Here is a 16,108-nt window from a genome sequence, read left to right as displayed (position 1 = left end):
GGTCACTACAACATGAGGAACTGTATTAAAGGGTCGCGGCATTAGGAAGGTTGAGAACCACTGAGCTAACTTGTTGATACCTCTGCTCCATATGTTTATCTAGTACCCTCTTGAAACTGTCTATGCTTATAGCTGCTACCGTTTCCTGCAGCAGTGAAACCAAAAGATGCCATGTACCAAAAGGGTCTGCTTCTATTGTTTTAGGAAATTGACAGTATCTGGGTCTCCAGTAAGCTGTGGAAACATGATCTGCCGTGAGTATTTGCGCCGTGAGCATGCTTGGTTGTGTGTGAGCTGCAGCTCGGAGCCTGACTGGGAATTTTGACCTTCAAAGAATACCATCCATGTTCACCTGTTTGCTGTGCAACTCCAGAGTGTTGTCTCTTGCAGCGTATGGTGGGTTTTATTTGGGGGCACGAGTGGTGCCCATCTGGAATACCAAGACAAGTTCATTTATTACGGCCGTCTAGCCAGTTTGTGATACGAAAAAATGCAAGTACAAAATGGAATGCAAAAAATTTTGCTTACCGTAGAATTAAAATCAGGAAATTATCTTGCAACAACCGCTCATAAAACAGAGGGGAAAAAGCAGAAGCCTAAAAATAACTGAGCACAGGAGAAAACATCTAAACAGATCAAGGAGAAATTGTTGCACTTAGAAGGGGTGGAAATAGAGAATAATATTCAGTGAAAAGTTAATAACATTATTTTTAAATAGATTTGTTCAAAATAATTTAGGAATTCGTATTTGTTGGACGTGATTTGATTGCCATTGCACAAAATTTCACAGCCATCTTAGTGAGTTGGGGATTAGTCCTGGAGAGACTAGTAGGAGATGTGAAAACCTCAGGCGATTGCCATACGGAATACAGTTCCCTTGAGAACACGGTTGTCATTCCCTGAAGTTGTATTTTACAAGGCGCTATTGGTAGGTCTGGACCAGCGGTCCTTCTGGCATTGTCAGGGTTGTCCGAATCGGCCGTTCCAGGCCGACACAGCCAACACCACGCCGCAGGGGGGGGGAGGGGAGGCAGGGCTAGAGTGTCCAGCCGGAATCTAGGAGACCCAGGTTCAGATCCCCACTCCATCATTAAAGCTCTCTGGTGACCTCAGACCAGGTGCATACCCTTCCTCCTAACCTCCCTTGGAGGGCTGTTTCAAAGATAAGATGGAGGAGAGGCAACCGCCACAATCTGCTCTGGGTCCCCTTGGGAAGACCGGTGGTCTTAGGCGCTGAGAAAAACCAATCGCTGCTGCTGCTGGGTAGCCACATGGAGACCCCGCCTTTTGGCAGGCGATTGTGTACGCGGTGGGAAAAGGTGGCCATGGCTGTTCTTTCCTTCTGCTCCTCGCGCAGGCGCTACCTGGCGTTGTGCTTTGGAGAAGTGCGTGTCCGCATGGACCTCCAGAAGGCTCCTGGGCTTCAGCCGCCAGCGCTCAAGGTGCCAGCCCAGGAAGATGCAGAGCAGAGCAAGGTGCTGTCCCTCGGGCCCTCTCTGCTGCGACTGCTCAACCAGGTAGGGTGCTTTCGGAGGGCGGTTCAGGCTCCCTTCCTTGGACGTCTCTCGCCCGAGCTTGAACCAGGGCCCAACCTGCTCAGCATTCAAGCCATGACGAGAAACGGCATTGGCTCAAATCGCTCTTTGCTGAGCAAGCGTGCGACTGTCCTCTCCCATCAAGTCTTTGGGCTCAGACTCCTGGCCAACCTGAAGCTTTTCTGTTGCCTTGACTTGCCGCTGACCGTCAAAACAGAAAAGGCTTCTCGGTGACAAGGGAGTGACAATAACTCAGAAGGCACTTGCGTTCCCACCGATGGGTCTGCAGGCATCTCCAGTGGAATGCTGGGGCATTGGGGGGGGGGGGAGCCTGGGTTCCTTCCAGACGGTTCTCAGCTGCTGAGATCCCTGTCCTCACCCCCCGCCCCTAGCTCTTCTCCGTCCACGTGGACTCCGTCAACATCATGGTCCTGCACGTGGCGGCCTCTGAGTCTCTGTGGCACGTCCAGATCACAAGAACATGCCTCCTCCTGGGCTGCGAAGGGCAAAGGTGAGTCCTGTCGGGGGGCGGGGACGTTGTCATGATGCCGTGGGGACCGGCCAGGGGCGGAGGAACCTTGCAGGGGACGTTGTCTCCCCAGGCCTCCCCACTTGGATGCAGTTCTCTGCACACACACCCCAGTGCTGATCGGAACCTCCCTTCTCCTCCTAGCGTGGCCTGCGAGGTGACCTTCGGCCAAGTGAACAGCAAGGTGCTCAAGAGCAGCCAGCAGGTGAGATGGGGGGTAAAGAAAGCCCGGTGCCGGATTCTGGCGACCGACGCCACTGTTCTCATGAAGCCTTCCGGATCCTGCTTAGTCCACCTCCGCAGTTTGTCCTCACAAGCAGAAAGTAGAGATGACGAGGGCTCTGGGCCCCCGTGGGGCACTCTGGGCTGTCTGCTGCAAAAGCTTCTCCTGTGGGATGCTGGCTTTGGAGGAGGGGTGGGGAGAGGGTAAGGGGGCCGGGCTGATGCGCACGGGTGGGCCCTGACGCGTGCACCCCTCTCCCCGCAGGACGAAGCTTGCCTGGCGGAGCTGTCCCTGGCCCTCACCGTCTCCCTGGACGTCTGCATGAGCCAAAAGCGGCTGCTGGGCATGGCCGTTAGGGTCCGGGGCACCCACGCCGAGCTGCACGAGGGGCTGTTCCTCAGCGAGCTTGTCTGGAGAGTGGGAGGCAGCCCCGGAGAGGACGCAGGTCAGGAGAGTCCCCCTTCCGGCCCCTCCTCCCCGCGGGCTGAGGTACCCGTCGCCACTTTGCTGCATCTCACGTTGAGACGGCTGGCCAGGGGCTGAGGGGCTTAGCCAGGCTGGCTGCTCCGGGAAGCGGGGAAGGGCAGCCGGGCTCCTGAGCTCAGGGGAGAAGGGAGCGGAGCAGTATCTCCACCCCAGCAGCTTAGCTTCAAGGAGCCAGAAAGCAGACCAGGAGCCCAGGAGCTAGGGGAACCATAGAATCATAGAGTTGGAAGGGGCCATACAGGCCATCTAGTCCAACCCCCTGCTCAACGCAGGATCAGCCCAAAGGGAAGGGCTGTGGCTGTGGCTCGCCAGCAGAACATCCACTTTGAGTGCATGAAGGTCCCCAGTTCAATCCCCAGCACCCCCAGTGGCAAGGGTCAGGCAGGAGGGGCTGTGAAAAGCCTCCCCCTGAGACACTGGAGAGCTGCTGCCAGTCTGGGTTGACTGCGATGGCTCGAAGGTCTGTTAAAAGACACCACCCATGATGCTGCAGTGGGCCTTTCAGGGCTGCAAAGGGCCACAGCGGGCTTGGGAGAGTTCTGCCACAGGAGCGGATGGGGAGGCCCCCAGGAGATGGGGCATCAGCCCAGCAGCAGGCAGGCACCCCTTCCACAGAGGTGAATGCAGTTGTTGGGCAGGGGAAGGAATGCCAAAGTACGATAACAGGACGGTTTTCATGCCCTTCCTCTTGGGAGTTAAAGCCACTTGGTGGAATGGCATTTCTGACCAGGGGCATGGCCAAGGGGCAGAGGAGGAGGAGGGCAATTTCACGTTTCACTACCCAAAGGAATCCCAAAGCAGCTTACAAACCCCTTTGTCTTCCTCTTCCCACAATGGACCCCCCACCTCCCCGAGATGTAGGCGAGGCTGAGAGAGCTCTGAGAGAACTGGGCCTGGCTGCACCTGGAGGAGTTAAATCCATCCAGGCCTACAGATTTGCTTTCTGCAGTTCACTTTCACCTCTTGGTGATCTGACTTGCGTTGTGCCTGTCCTGGTTCACGCGTCAAGGACAGCTCTGCCTGGTAGTGGGCGGCCCTTTTGGGCTTCTCCATTGGCGGTCCTTCCCATCGCCTGTGACCAGAGTGTTTGGACTGGAGATGCTGGAGACAGAGCCTAGGACCTTCTTAATGTAAAGCAGATGCTCCGCTGCTCCCTGCAAGGGCCGTGCTGCAACTCCCACTGCAGCTTCTCACCTGCACCTTCCCCATCCCTAGGTCCCGTGGAAGATGGAGAGCCGCAATCATCGCTGATGAGCGTGCCTGGCCTGCAGTACGTGCCTTCTGGGGTCAGGGTGGACCTGGAGAACACCAGCGTGGTTCTTTCCATGAACAGTCAAAAGCGGTAAGAGGAGGGGCTGGGGAAGTGTCCGGGCACACAGACCCCGTACCGTGTCCCTCTCAGTGCAAATGAGTTGGGGAGGCCCCCTCCAGCCTGCCTCAGTGTCAGATCCCCGTCAGCTTTCCCAATGAACGCACTGGGCTCCAGCAGCACAAGCTGTTTATTGAGGCAGCGCTACAAAGCTCATGATCTTGCTGGAACTGATTTGATAGGCAACACATGGATCAATGTAACCCCAAGAGTCCCCGCCCCCTGACAGCCCTAAACACGCCCCAACTGAAGAAGGCACCCATGACATCACTCGTGGTGAGTCGACCAGGGCCAGGCTCCCCCGATAACGTTCCAGCCCCCCCCCCCTGCAAGTCCAGTCTCCCAAGGGGAATGCAGCAATTAGCCTACACAGTCTTCAAGCAAAGCCAAATGATAAAGCAGGGTACGGGCGTTTAGAATTTTCTCAGGCCTGATTCCCCTTTTTTACAATTGACTGTATGTTGGCAGCTGGCTCCTTGTCGATATCTTGCAAATAACGAATAAAAATGCCAAATGGTCATGGCAGGAGGGTGACAAACAGGTAGATGCTGATGTGATGCTACCGCATCCATATCTTTGTCTCTTTCTCTGCAGGCACCTCACATGGACCTTAAAGCGGCTGCAGTTTGTGTCTCAATGCGACCGGGATCAGATCCCCCTCCGCAGCTTCACTCCCACCTGCGACTTGCCTCAGATGAGTGTTGAGGTTGTGCTAGAAGGCAAGTGCGGAGGGGGAGGGCCCAGAACGGAGGAACCTTGGAGAAGGAGGAAACCCTTTGGCTCTTCCCCGTTCTTCTCCATTTGCTCCTTTGGAGTATCCTCTAGTGCAGGCGTAGTCAACCTGTGGTCCTCCAGATGTTCATCGACTACAATTCTCTTGAGCCCCTGCCAGCAAATGCTGGCAGGGGCTCATGGGAATTGTAGCCCATGAACATCTGGAGGGCCACAGGTTGACTACCCCTGCTCTAGTGGATTCCTTCCTTCTGGCTACCTCTTCCTCTTCTTGTACCGAGAATCTCCATGGTCCCCGGACATGTGTTAGACCTACCAAACCTGGATTCCATCCTCAAAACCTCCCTGTGAAATGGAAGGAGGTGGTTCGAAGCCTGTCCTCTTAAGAATATTCCTCTTTCGCTGGACCCAGGGTTGCCAGCTCTGGGCTGGGAAATAGGTGGACACTTTGGGGGCTGGAGCTAGGAGTAGGCAGGATTTGGGAGAGGGAGGGACCTCGGTGGAGTAGAATGCTATGTAGACCACCCTCCAAAGCAGCCCTTTTCTCCAGGAGAACTGGTCTCCATCACTGGTCTCCATAATCTCAGGGTATCCTCGTATCCCACCTTAGAAGTTCACAGACATTTCTTTCCTTGAGGGATGACTCTAGGGGTCACCCGTGAAAGGTTATGTCCTTAGCTACAGCCAGCATCTTGGCTTCTTAGGTCATAGACCAAGGGTGACAGCTGGCGAAGGCGATCTTGGCAGAGGGCAGGGAGGGGCCGCGTATTGAAGCTGAGCTTTCTAACGGTGGGCAGCCTGAGGCTGTTGAGTAGAGGAAGTTGCAGGGGAGGTGAAGTGCTCCCCCATGCCCCGCCAGTCAGCCTTGCCTCTCCCCTTTCTCGTCCCTCCAGACGGGTTGCTCCTCTCTCAGAGCCGCCAGCGGATCGTGTGTCTCAACACTCTTCAAGCGAGCCTGCAGGTGAGCAGGGCCCGGATGTGGCAGCGGGAGAGGGAGGGGGCCTGGCATTTGCTTCTCTGCCCCTCTTTCATCGTAGCCACAACTCTCACTGTCTGCCCTCCCCCCCCCCCAGGTGATGGCCATAGACATCTCGGTGGCCGTGACACTCAACACATGCATCGTCCACTATCGCCACCAGGAGTTCTCGCACTGGCTGGGCCTGCTTGCTTTAGCCCAGCAGCAAGTATGGTTGCCTGCTCCAGCCAGTGGCGACGGCAGCAGCATCCGGAGGTGAGTTTTGCCCTGGCTGGGCTCAGCTGTTTCTCTTTGCTCCTCTGGCCTCTTGGGGTGGGCTGTTGTCCAGAGGCCTCCAAGGAAACTGTGCCCGGGGACAGGCGAAGGGGAGAGGTGACCCACACTGATGCTAGTCCCTCCGTTGTATTGGCTCTGCTGCCGTGTAGCCCCCCGCTTTGGACTCCCAAGTCCTGGGAAAGCTACACGGCTGCAACATCCAGCTCATTTCTGCACTTTGGTTTTCTGACTCCCCTCCTCCCTTTGCTATTCATTCCCTGGATGTTTTGTTCTAACTCTGCATACCACGACTGGATCCTGCAGCCCTCCACTGCTTGTTTTGACTTTCTTGCGTAGGTCAAAGCCTGTGTTCCATGGGAAAGGATTTTGGAGGGCAAAATGTGTGTTTGTTGGCGGAGTGGGGGGGAGAGGCCTATATGAACCTCGGGCTTAGCGACTCGCTCTTAGCAGGGTCTGCAACCACTGAGCTGCAGTTCCTCTTCTTCCGTGTAGGATGCCCCAGATCCTGGCCACCATCATCCTCAGTGCCTCAGTTTCCAACGTCAACCTCTCCGTGCAGCTGGGAGACATGCTGCCCTTTGCCTTAGGCTTCCACTCTGTGTCTGTCGGTGAGATCCGGTCCTTTCTTTGCAGGGGAGGTGGGGGGGGGTGTCCAAGCCGCCTCTCGGTGGCTACAGCCGGAGGTGAGGGGAGGCTGACCACTTTCTCTGTCTCCCGCTCAGATTACCAGCACCTGCGTCCCCAGAGTGTGCACCAGCGGGCCGTGCTTGTGGTCGACCATTTCTGCTGGCGCGTGGGGGCCGACTCACACATCCAGCGGGCCCCGCACCCCCCCAACATGCACGTGTGGGGAGAGGCCCTCATTCTCGACTCCTTCAGCGTGCAAGTGAGTGAGCGGGGGGTCGGAGGGAGCCGTTCAACCAGAGGAGGGGGACAGGAGGGGGGGGGGTTCCCCTGCCTGGCAGGATTTCTGCCCCTTTGATCCTCTTTCCCCCGATGGGTTGCTTTGGAATTCAGCTCTGGTGTCTTTTCCTCCCTCGAGAAGGCCAAAGGCCACAGAAACGGAACAGAGGTTCGGCCTCGCTAAATGGGTGGGAATGGTTGCACTTTGTTTAGGGAAAGAGACAGGATGCGTCCCTTGTTCTGGCAGGTACCAAACGTGTAGCCCAGGGACAGGCCAAGTTGGATATTTTACATTTCAGTTTCGTGTGCTGCTGCTTCCGTTCCGGTTTCTTCTGTTGCTCTAGAGCAGGGGTAGTCAAACTGCGGCCCTCCAGATGTCCATGGACTACAATTCCCACGAGCCCCTGCCAGTGAATGCATTAACATCCTTAATGTTGCTGTAGAGCATTAAGCTCTACATCCTTAATGTCGAAAGAAGACTGAAAATGCCTGGTTGTTAAGAGAGAAGTTTGGCACACGGAAAGAGAAAGTGGTGCACAAATAAAAATGTGCTCATCAGTTTCTCTTAGAGCAGAGAAACTGAAACAGGGATATTTAGGCTGAACGGTCCACTCCTCCTGGCCTTAGTCCTGACTCACCAGAGCTGCTAAAAGCCTGGGACTGTGGCTATGAGCAGGGTGCTCACTGGAGTGCTGCAGACTGGCACAACCTGGTTGTGCTCCATAATCCAGGGTCAGATAGCTGGTGAATCAGTAGACTTTTTCTAGAGCAGAGATTCTATGGACCCCTGGGGGGTCTGCCGGAGCACTGAAGTGGCGTGGTATGGGAGGGGGTCTAGGATTTCTTCTCAGCTCTGACTTTTCTTTCTGGCCTACATGAGGTCAGAACTGCCATAGTAGTACAAAATGGAAGGGGACGGTTGCAAAAGGAGGGCTAAGGGTGCGGGTAGTGATGTCACACCTGGGAGCATGGCACGGGGGGAGGGGCGTGGCCAGCTGACATCACTTCCGGGACTCCTCAAAGTCTGAAAAATTATTTGCCCTCCACGGGCAAAGGGTTGGAAGAGGATGTTCCAGTGTGTAGCTCCCTTCTTAGAGTCTTCCCCTCTACTCAAATTTGCATCATGCTTTGCAGGGCAGCTACAACCAGCCCCTTGGCACCTCCAGCGCCCACGCAGACACCCTCTTTTTGGACTGCACCCTTCGTGGCCTGCAGGTGGAGTGCTCAGACACCTGTTCCGAGTGCCTCTCCAGAGTCTTGTTGCAGTTGCGTCCCAGGAACGCGGAGACCAAGGAGTCCCTGGAGGCCCTGCATCCGTCCTTGGCAGAGGATCTGGGCATCCTGTGGAAGGTTGACCTGAAAGTGGAGGATGTTAATTTATTCACCCTGTCTGCCCTGGCTGGTGAGTACTCTTGGGCTGGGGATGACCCATGCAGAACGACTGTGTCATACTAAGGAGCATTCCCAGTTAAGGTGCCTGCTTGGTGTCGTGGTTCAGAGTGGCAGCCTCTAATCTGGAGAACTGTGTTGATTCCCCACTCTTCCTCCTGCATATGCAGCCAGCCTGGGGACCTTGGGCTAGTCACAGTTCTCTCAGAATTCTCTCAGCTCCGCCTACCTCCCAGGGTGCCTGTTACGGGGAGAGGAAGGGAATGCAATTTTTTATTTTATTTTATTAAATATCACGCTATCAACAGACAATCCCCAACAAAAACAAAATCCCAACCCAACTCTGTAGTTTCATCAATCTTTTGATATCACCATGTCCATTTCATATATTACAACCATTAATCATGATTCAAGTCTCAAGTGACAATATGAGTTCACATACCTTACAGCAGGGGTAGTCAAACTGTGGCCCTCCAGATGTCCATGGACTACAATTCCCAGGAGCCCCTGCCAGCGAATGCTGGCAGGGGCTCCTGGGAATTGTAGTCCATGGACATCTGGAGGGCCGCAGTTTGACTACCCCTGCCTTACAGTCTGAAAATTTCCTTAGGTAATTTGCCAAATCAATCCAAATGGTATTGAAATCTTCATTGTTTCTCTCCCCTTGAATTACTTTAATGTTATTTGTTAATTTTTTCCAAAATCATAAACTGCCTTATTTTCTTTCGCCAATTATCTAATGTTATCTAATGTAATATTTATCTGCGTTTGTAAGCCGCTTTGAGACTCTTTTGTGCAGTGAAAAGTCGGTACGAAAAAACAGCTCTTCTTCTCTCTGCAAGGATGACATAACGTTCTGTGCTCCATGTGAAGGATGCTGCTGCATTTCTCTGCTTTTGAAGTATCGGTTGTTGTTCTGTATATTTAACGTCAATGAGGATAGCCCAGGCTAGCCAAGTATCATTAGATTTCAGGAGCTAAACAGGGTTGCCCCTGGCCAGTATTTGGATGGGAGGACTCCAAGGATGGCACAACTCCAAGATCCACACAATCTGGGTCAGTGGCAAAACACCTTTGAATATTTTATGCCTTGGAAACCCTGCAGCAGGGGTCGTCAAACTGCGGCCCTCCAGATGCCCATGGACTACAATTTCTATGAGCCCCTACCAGCATTCGCTGGCAGCATTCACTGTTCAGGGGAGTGGCAGCATTTGCTGGCAGGGGCTCATGAGAATTGTAGTCCATGGACATCTGGAGGGCCGCAGTTTGACTACCCTGCCCTACAGGGTCACCATAAGTCAGCTGTGATATGACAACAAAATGAAAAAAACAAGTGGTTAGAAAATTCAAACCAACCCGTTGAGCTAAGGAGAACTTCCATCCTCAGGGGCACCCTATCTCTGGTAGCCCACCCTTCCTGGAAGCTCAGGGTGGCTGAAAACATGGAATATAAAACCAAATAATAACTATAACCAGTAAAACATTTTATATTTCAGTAGCCCTCAATTAATTTAGGCAGGGGTGTGTGTGTGTGTGTGTCAAATCTGATATTGCATTTGTGTATTGGTATACCGATATTGGCTTTGTATTAATATTTAATGTTGAAATGTATAGTATTGATTAGTAAACAAATCCCTGTTTCGAGTTTACAGTATTGAAGCAAAGACGTAGTCCGTCACATTGTTCTGGGGAGCATATGCACAGGAGCTGTCATGTGCTTGCAATTCATTGTATCTGTTATTTCTGTGGTTCTGTTGATTTGATTGTATCTGCTTGTAGTTTTGACAGACCTCTGAGCTGAACGTTGTATCTGTCTGTCTTTCCAGGGGCTGCGGAGGTGCGCGTGGACACCCTGACCGTACTGGGCAGTGCTGAGAGCAGTACTGTCAGCATCCAGGGGGTGGCGCTCGCCCTAGTGAAGAGCGTCACGGATAAGATGCAGCCCTGCTGCAAAGCCCCGGCTATCCCAAACCCCGTGGCCAGCCTCTCTGCCTTGTCCCTCACCTACCGCAGCAGCATTTGTTTCTTGGAGGTACCTGCTGGGGAAGCTCCTCCCCTTTCTCACTTCCGTGGGAGGGAAGAAAATGGCAGAATTGCTAGTCCAAGCTTTATTTTTTTGGGCGGGGGGAGGCGTATGCAGACCAGGGGTCATCAGGGTTTTTGAATCCCGGGGGCAACTTTTGAAAGCAGATCCAAGGTGGAGGGCGAAGCCACCAAAGGGCCCCTGTGGGGGTTGGAGTCAGCCAGAGAACTGCGGCCATGGGAGCAGACATCAACACGCCAAGGCAGCCCAAGAGGACCAGTGATAAAAAGACACTGGAAAAAACAGTGAGAGAGAGAGAGAGAGAGGAATAAAATCAACACCGTAATGGTAGCTGCCACCAAAACACTATTATTTTAATTCTTTCTAAGGTACTTTGCCCCACTTTCCAAGGCACTCGGCCCCACCCACTTTCCAAGGCACTCGGCCCCACCCACTTTCCAAGGCACTCGGCTCCACCCACTTTGTAAGGTACTCGGCCCCACCCACTTTCCAAGGCACTTGGCCCCACCCACATTCTAAGGCACTTGGCCCCATCCACATTCTAAGGCACTCGGCCCCACCCACTTTCTAAGGCACTCAGCCCCACCCACATTCTAAGGCACCTGGCTCCACCCACTTTCTAAAGCACTTGTAAGACACCAGAAAAGGGCACCAGGTTGGGAATCTGTGACGTAGACAGTGGGGCCAAGGTAAAGCGGGACCTGATCCAGGCAACGGAGCCAAAGTAACGCAGGGCCCCTGACGGCTGTCTTCTAGGTGCAGAGCGGAGAGAGCCTGAGCATCCTGTGGAGCCCGCCTGACCACATGTACCTGTTCCAGCACTTCCTGGCTACCCTGCAGTGCTACAAGATGTTGCAGGGCACTTTCCCGCCGCAGCCCTCACCCCCCACAGCCCTCCAGGGCCCCGACGATACCGATGAGGCCCCCGTCACCGAGTGCTCCCCCCCCAAGCGGCTCCTGGGCTTCACGCTGGAGCTGAGCTCCCTGAAGGTGACGGCCTTCGTCTCGGAGACCCACTACCTGAGCCTGGCGGCCGACCGGGTCCAAGTGAACCGGCACGGCACCTCCCTTCACGCCTACTGCCCCGGCCTGGCCGCAGGCTTCGACGGCAACGGCATCTTTGCCTTCAAGGAGATGGAAGTGCAGGCCCTGCCCGAGCTGGAAGAGATGATGCTTCACCGTGGGCCCTTCTCCACTTTGGCCTCTTTGCGGAACCGCGTCTGGGTCCTCTCGTGCTCCAGCGTGTCTGTGGAGTTCCCCTACCAGTACGACTTCTCCGCCACGCTGGACGAGGCGCTGGGCGTGCAGAAGTGGCTGAAGGGCCTCCACTATGCCGACCGGGACCCTGGCTGCGAGCCGGCCGTCCTCCCACCGGACCTCCTCCTGAAGGTCCGGCAGTTCTCCTGGGTCTTCTTGGACGACGTCTTCGAGGTGAAGCTGCGGGACAACTACGAGCTGATGAAGGACGAGAGCAAGGAGAGCGCCAAGCGCCTGGGGCTGCTGGACGCCAAGGTGGCCGCCCTGCGCAAACAGCACGGCGAGCTGCTGCCGGCCCGCAAGATCGAGGAGCTGTACGCCTCCCTGGAGAAGAAGAACATTGAGATCTACATCCAGCGCTCCCATCGCCTCTACAGCAACACGCCCATGCGCAAGGCCCTGCTCACCTGGACCTTATCGGACTTGGAGCTGGTGGCCTTGGCTGATGAGTCCTTCCACGGTGCTGAACGCGTCCTCCAGCAGGTCCAGGAGCTGGATAGCGCCAGCCCCTTCCCACCCGAAGGCCTGGAGCTGGTGACCCACTGGTGCCGCATGGTCAAAGGCAGCGTCAAGTCCTTCCTGGGTCAGTCCTCAGGAGGGATCCTACCCTTGCTGGCTCTCTCCCATGCATTTTGTTTAATTAATTCTATTTGTTTATATGGGGGGGTTAGGCCACCCCTCTCTGACAATGGTCTCCGGGCATCATTCAAACCATATACAAACTTTTGGAAAATTATTCAAAACCAGAGGGACCGTCTTATTCCCTTTGCTCCCCGCAGGGCTCTTTACTCTGCAAATTCGAATAGTTTGGTGATCCCTGGCCCATGGGAAGTGCACCTGGCTTCAACCAGGGCCAGGGCCTTTTCATGCCTGGCCCCTACCTGGTGGAATGAGCTCCCGGAAGAGCTGAGAGCCATGTCGGAGTTATCACAGTTCTGCAGGGCCTGGAAGACGAAGCTCTTCCTGCGGGCGTTGGTTGAGGCCAGGGCAAGGAAGATCTGCTGAGTCCCTCCTCTGTGCACCCACCCTGAGGCATTGAACTGGAGGGGTTCCTTTGAGTTAGTTGTGGGGTATTGTTTAGTTGAGCGAGGGTTATGGGCCCGTGGGGGTTTACTGTATTTTGTTTTTTATTGTTGTAAACCGCTGTGAGCCGGCTGGACCAAGAGCGGCAGTTGAGAAATCTGTTCCACTTAATATTTCTGGTAAAGGCTTGGAGGAGGAGCTGGTCTCATGGTTTAAGTGTCACTCAGCACTTAACACCCACTCAGGGCGGCTGTCCCGCCCCTGAGTGCCTCCTCCTCCAACCGGCTTGCCTGTCTGTCCCGCAGCCAACCAATCACCTTCTGTCCCCCTCCCCTCCAAGTCTTGGAGGCTGCAGATCCCTGCTGGATGAAAGCTACCCCTGCCAGTGAGTTCTCTTCCTGGGAACCTTTATAAAAAAGTTTTCTAATAATGGTGAGCGGAGAGCAGGGAGTCTTGCGCGTTCCCCAGTCCTTGCTTTCCAGTGACCTTTGCCCTGCTTTCCACATCGATCCACAGTGCGCATACGGGATTACCCTCGCTACCTGTTTGAGATCCGGGAATGGAGGCTCTCCGGCCGACTGGCTGGTGCCGAGCAACGAGGCCTGCCATGTTCTCGCCGGCGGCAAGTCCTGCAGCTTGGGGCCCCCTGGGGAGACGCGATCGTGGAGAGGAACATGCCCCCCTTGAAGTTCTACCACGACTTCCACTGTGAGTCCCCAGGAGCGCAAAGTGCGAGCCAGAGGGCAAAGCAGAGGCCGGCTTTTCCAGCCTCTGCAGCGCGATGGGTGATGGTTTGCTGGGGGGGCGGGGAAGATCACGAGGGATTTCCCGCCCCCTCTCCCCGTGTCTGACCTAGGCTTTTCCTGTCTGGCCCAGCGGAGGTTTTCCAGTACACCATTGTGTGGGGGCCGTGCTGGGACCCCGCCTGGACGCTCATCGGGCAAGCCGTCGACCTGCTGACCAAGCCCTCGGAGGATCCCAGCCCCCCGCTGCCCTGGTGGGACAAGAGCCGCCTGCTTTTCCACGGCAACTGGCACATGGAGATCGAGCAGGCCAACCTCCACCAGGTGGCCACGGAGGTAAAGCCCGGAGGAGGAGGGCCACGGGAAGCCAGGGAGAGAAGACGAGGGGAGGGGGGATTGGGAGCCTCGGTCAGGATTGGCCTCTGCCATGTTTCCACATGCGGCCCTCTCCTGCAGGACCCCTACAACACCACGGAGAACATGCACTGGGAGTGGAGCCGCCTGTCCTTCCACTGGCAGCCCGGCCAGTTCGTCTTCAAGGGAGACCTGGACGTCAACGTCCGCACAGCATCCAAGTGAGTGTTCAGGGGGGGGGGGCAGGGGAATGCATTCCATGCAGCTACTTCATTCGGATCGGTGACGACTCAACCGTGCCGGACTGCCTCCCGGAGGGCCCTCACCCATCCTGTGACCCTGCACCCGGCCATATTGGGTAGAGCCCTGGGCCCAGGCGTTGCCTCTGTTTGGTTGTAACACCCCTGCAGGCTTCTGCGGCCGGCTGTGCCAAGATGCCCGCAGCCGCTGTGAGGAGGGAAAAGGTTTGCGGACATCAGTGTTGGAGAGGTTGGGGAGAAGGCAGGATAGGAGGAGACACCAGCTGACCCCGGGGATCACCCGTGAAGGGCCTCGAGGCTGCTTCCTCACCCATCTGACACATCCAAGGATGGGATCCGGCAGCCCCACCAGCTGGCAGGATATGCTGAAGGGGGCAGCCACCGTCAAGACCACCCCAGGGGTAAACTTCCCTCCTCCACACTCCCCCAGGTACGACGACTGCTGCTTCCTCCACCTGCCCCAGCTGTGCATGACGCTGGACCTGACCTGGCTGTGCCACGGCAACCCCCATGACCACTACGGCGTGGTGCTGCGCTCGCCGGAATTCCTGCCCGAGGTGCCTGTGGGCCAGCAGCACGACTCCTACCGGGCCTTCCGCTCCGAAAACCTCAACCTCTCCATCCGCATGGACCTGTCGCGGCACAGCGGGGGTACGTGCTACCGCCTTGGCTGGATGCAGGGTGGCCCCCCGCCCCTAGCAATAGATTTGGGGTTCGTGCCCCCTTTTGGAGCGTGACCCGGGAGCTGCTGGACCGAGGGCCGGGTGGTTCCAAGGCCAGGTCCAGCCTTGGGTTTTTGATTGTGGGACTGAGCTGAGCTCCCGAGATGCATTTGGACTCTGCTGCCCTGGGCTTGGGCTCCCTGGCCTGGCAGCCCTTTCAGGTTGACAATAGGAAAAACACAGGACGGTCTCAGATAAAGCAAGAAGAAAAGACCTTTCCTTATGGCATTAAACGATAACAAAGAATGTTTTTAAACCATGTCCTTTCTTGAGTTTCCTTTTAGTTTATTTCGTTCCAAGGACGTCAGCCAGAACGGTTTTCCAGATAAACTCCGTTTTCTATTCTCTTTTCCTCAGTGGCAAGTCCTCAGTACAAGTAATAATATAAATTGGCCGATGGCTCAAAATAGTTTGGAGATCCTGATCCCCTGGGGACCTTGCCTTTTTGGACCAGGATCTCCATACTCTTGAGCCATCGGCCAATTTATATTATTACTTGTATTGATGATGAAAGAGCCTCTTGTGGCGCAGAGTGGTAAGGCAGCAGAAATGCTGTCTGAAAGCTCTGCCCATGAGGCTGGGAGTTCAATCCCAGCAACCGGCTCAAGGTCGACTCAGCCTTCCATCCTTCTGAGGTCGGTAAAATGAGTACCCAGCTTGCTGGGGGGTAAACGATAATGACTGGGGAAGGCACTGGCAAACCACCCCGTATAGAGTCTGCCATGAAATCTTTGGAGGGCATCACCCCAAGGGTCAGACATGACCCGGTGCTTGCACAGGGGGATACCTTTACCTTTATTGATGATGAGGACTTGCCACTAAGGAAAAGAGAATAGAAAACTGAGTTTATCTGTAAAACCGTTCCGTCTGACGCCCTTGGAAATGAAATAAACTAAAAGTAAACTCAAGAAAGGACATGGTTTGGAAACATCCTTTATTATTGTCCAATGCCATAAGGATAGGTCTTTTCTTCTTGGTTTGAGCCCTCTCAGACTGGGCAGGGAGCCCCTTTCTTAGGCACCTTGGAGGAGACTTGGGGTCGGGCTGGGCTTCGTCACGCTCCTCTGTCTCCGCCCCCCCAGAGCCTTCCCAGCCCCGCATCCTGCTTTACAGCAGCACCCTCCGCTGGATGCAGAACTTCTGGGCCACCTGGACCAGCATCACCCGGCCCATCTGCCGCGGGAAGCTCTTCGGCAACATGAAGCCCGGGAAAAAGAAGCTGGGGCAGCACTACCGCCAGCTCTCCTTCACAGCCCTCTTCCCCAAGCTCCAGGTGAGGCTTGCCCT

General features: G+C 55.3%; 1 protein-coding gene across 1 annotated transcript in view; it reads left to right on the top strand.

Annotated features, from left to right (window-relative positions):
• BLTP2 (bridge-like lipid transfer protein family member 2) overlaps positions 1–16,108 on the top strand; it is a 33,616-nt gene that overhangs the window by 2,883 nt on the left and 14,625 nt on the right. Inside the window, exons 3-21 of the mRNA XM_077311778.1 lie at positions 205–254; positions 1,358–1,517; positions 1,928–2,046; positions 2,209–2,269; positions 2,552–2,732; positions 3,989–4,115; positions 4,737–4,861; positions 5,768–5,835; positions 5,948–6,105; positions 6,619–6,734; positions 6,849–7,012; positions 8,164–8,431; positions 10,245–10,450; positions 11,219–12,302; positions 13,259–13,450; positions 13,619–13,821; positions 13,942–14,060; positions 14,530–14,750; positions 15,904–16,094. Coding sequence (XP_077167893.1) covers positions 205–254; positions 1,358–1,517; positions 1,928–2,046; positions 2,209–2,269; positions 2,552–2,732; positions 3,989–4,115; positions 4,737–4,861; positions 5,768–5,835; positions 5,948–6,105; positions 6,619–6,734; positions 6,849–7,012; positions 8,164–8,431; positions 10,245–10,450; positions 11,219–12,302; positions 13,259–13,450; positions 13,619–13,821; positions 13,942–14,060; positions 14,530–14,750; positions 15,904–16,094 — 3,813 coding nt within the window. The remainder of the gene's footprint in view (positions 1–204; positions 255–1,357; positions 1,518–1,927; positions 2,047–2,208; positions 2,270–2,551; positions 2,733–3,988; positions 4,116–4,736; positions 4,862–5,767; positions 5,836–5,947; positions 6,106–6,618; positions 6,735–6,848; positions 7,013–8,163; positions 8,432–10,244; positions 10,451–11,218; positions 12,303–13,258; positions 13,451–13,618; positions 13,822–13,941; positions 14,061–14,529; positions 14,751–15,903; positions 16,095–16,108) is intronic.

The sequence above is a fragment of the Paroedura picta genome, chromosome 15 (genome assembly GCF_049243985.1).
Source record: "Paroedura picta isolate Pp20150507F chromosome 15, Ppicta_v3.0, whole genome shotgun sequence".
NCBI classification, from domain to species: domain Eukaryota; kingdom Metazoa; phylum Chordata; class Lepidosauria; order Squamata; family Gekkonidae; genus Paroedura; species Paroedura picta.
This window is presented reverse-complemented; position numbering and strand designations above follow the sequence as displayed.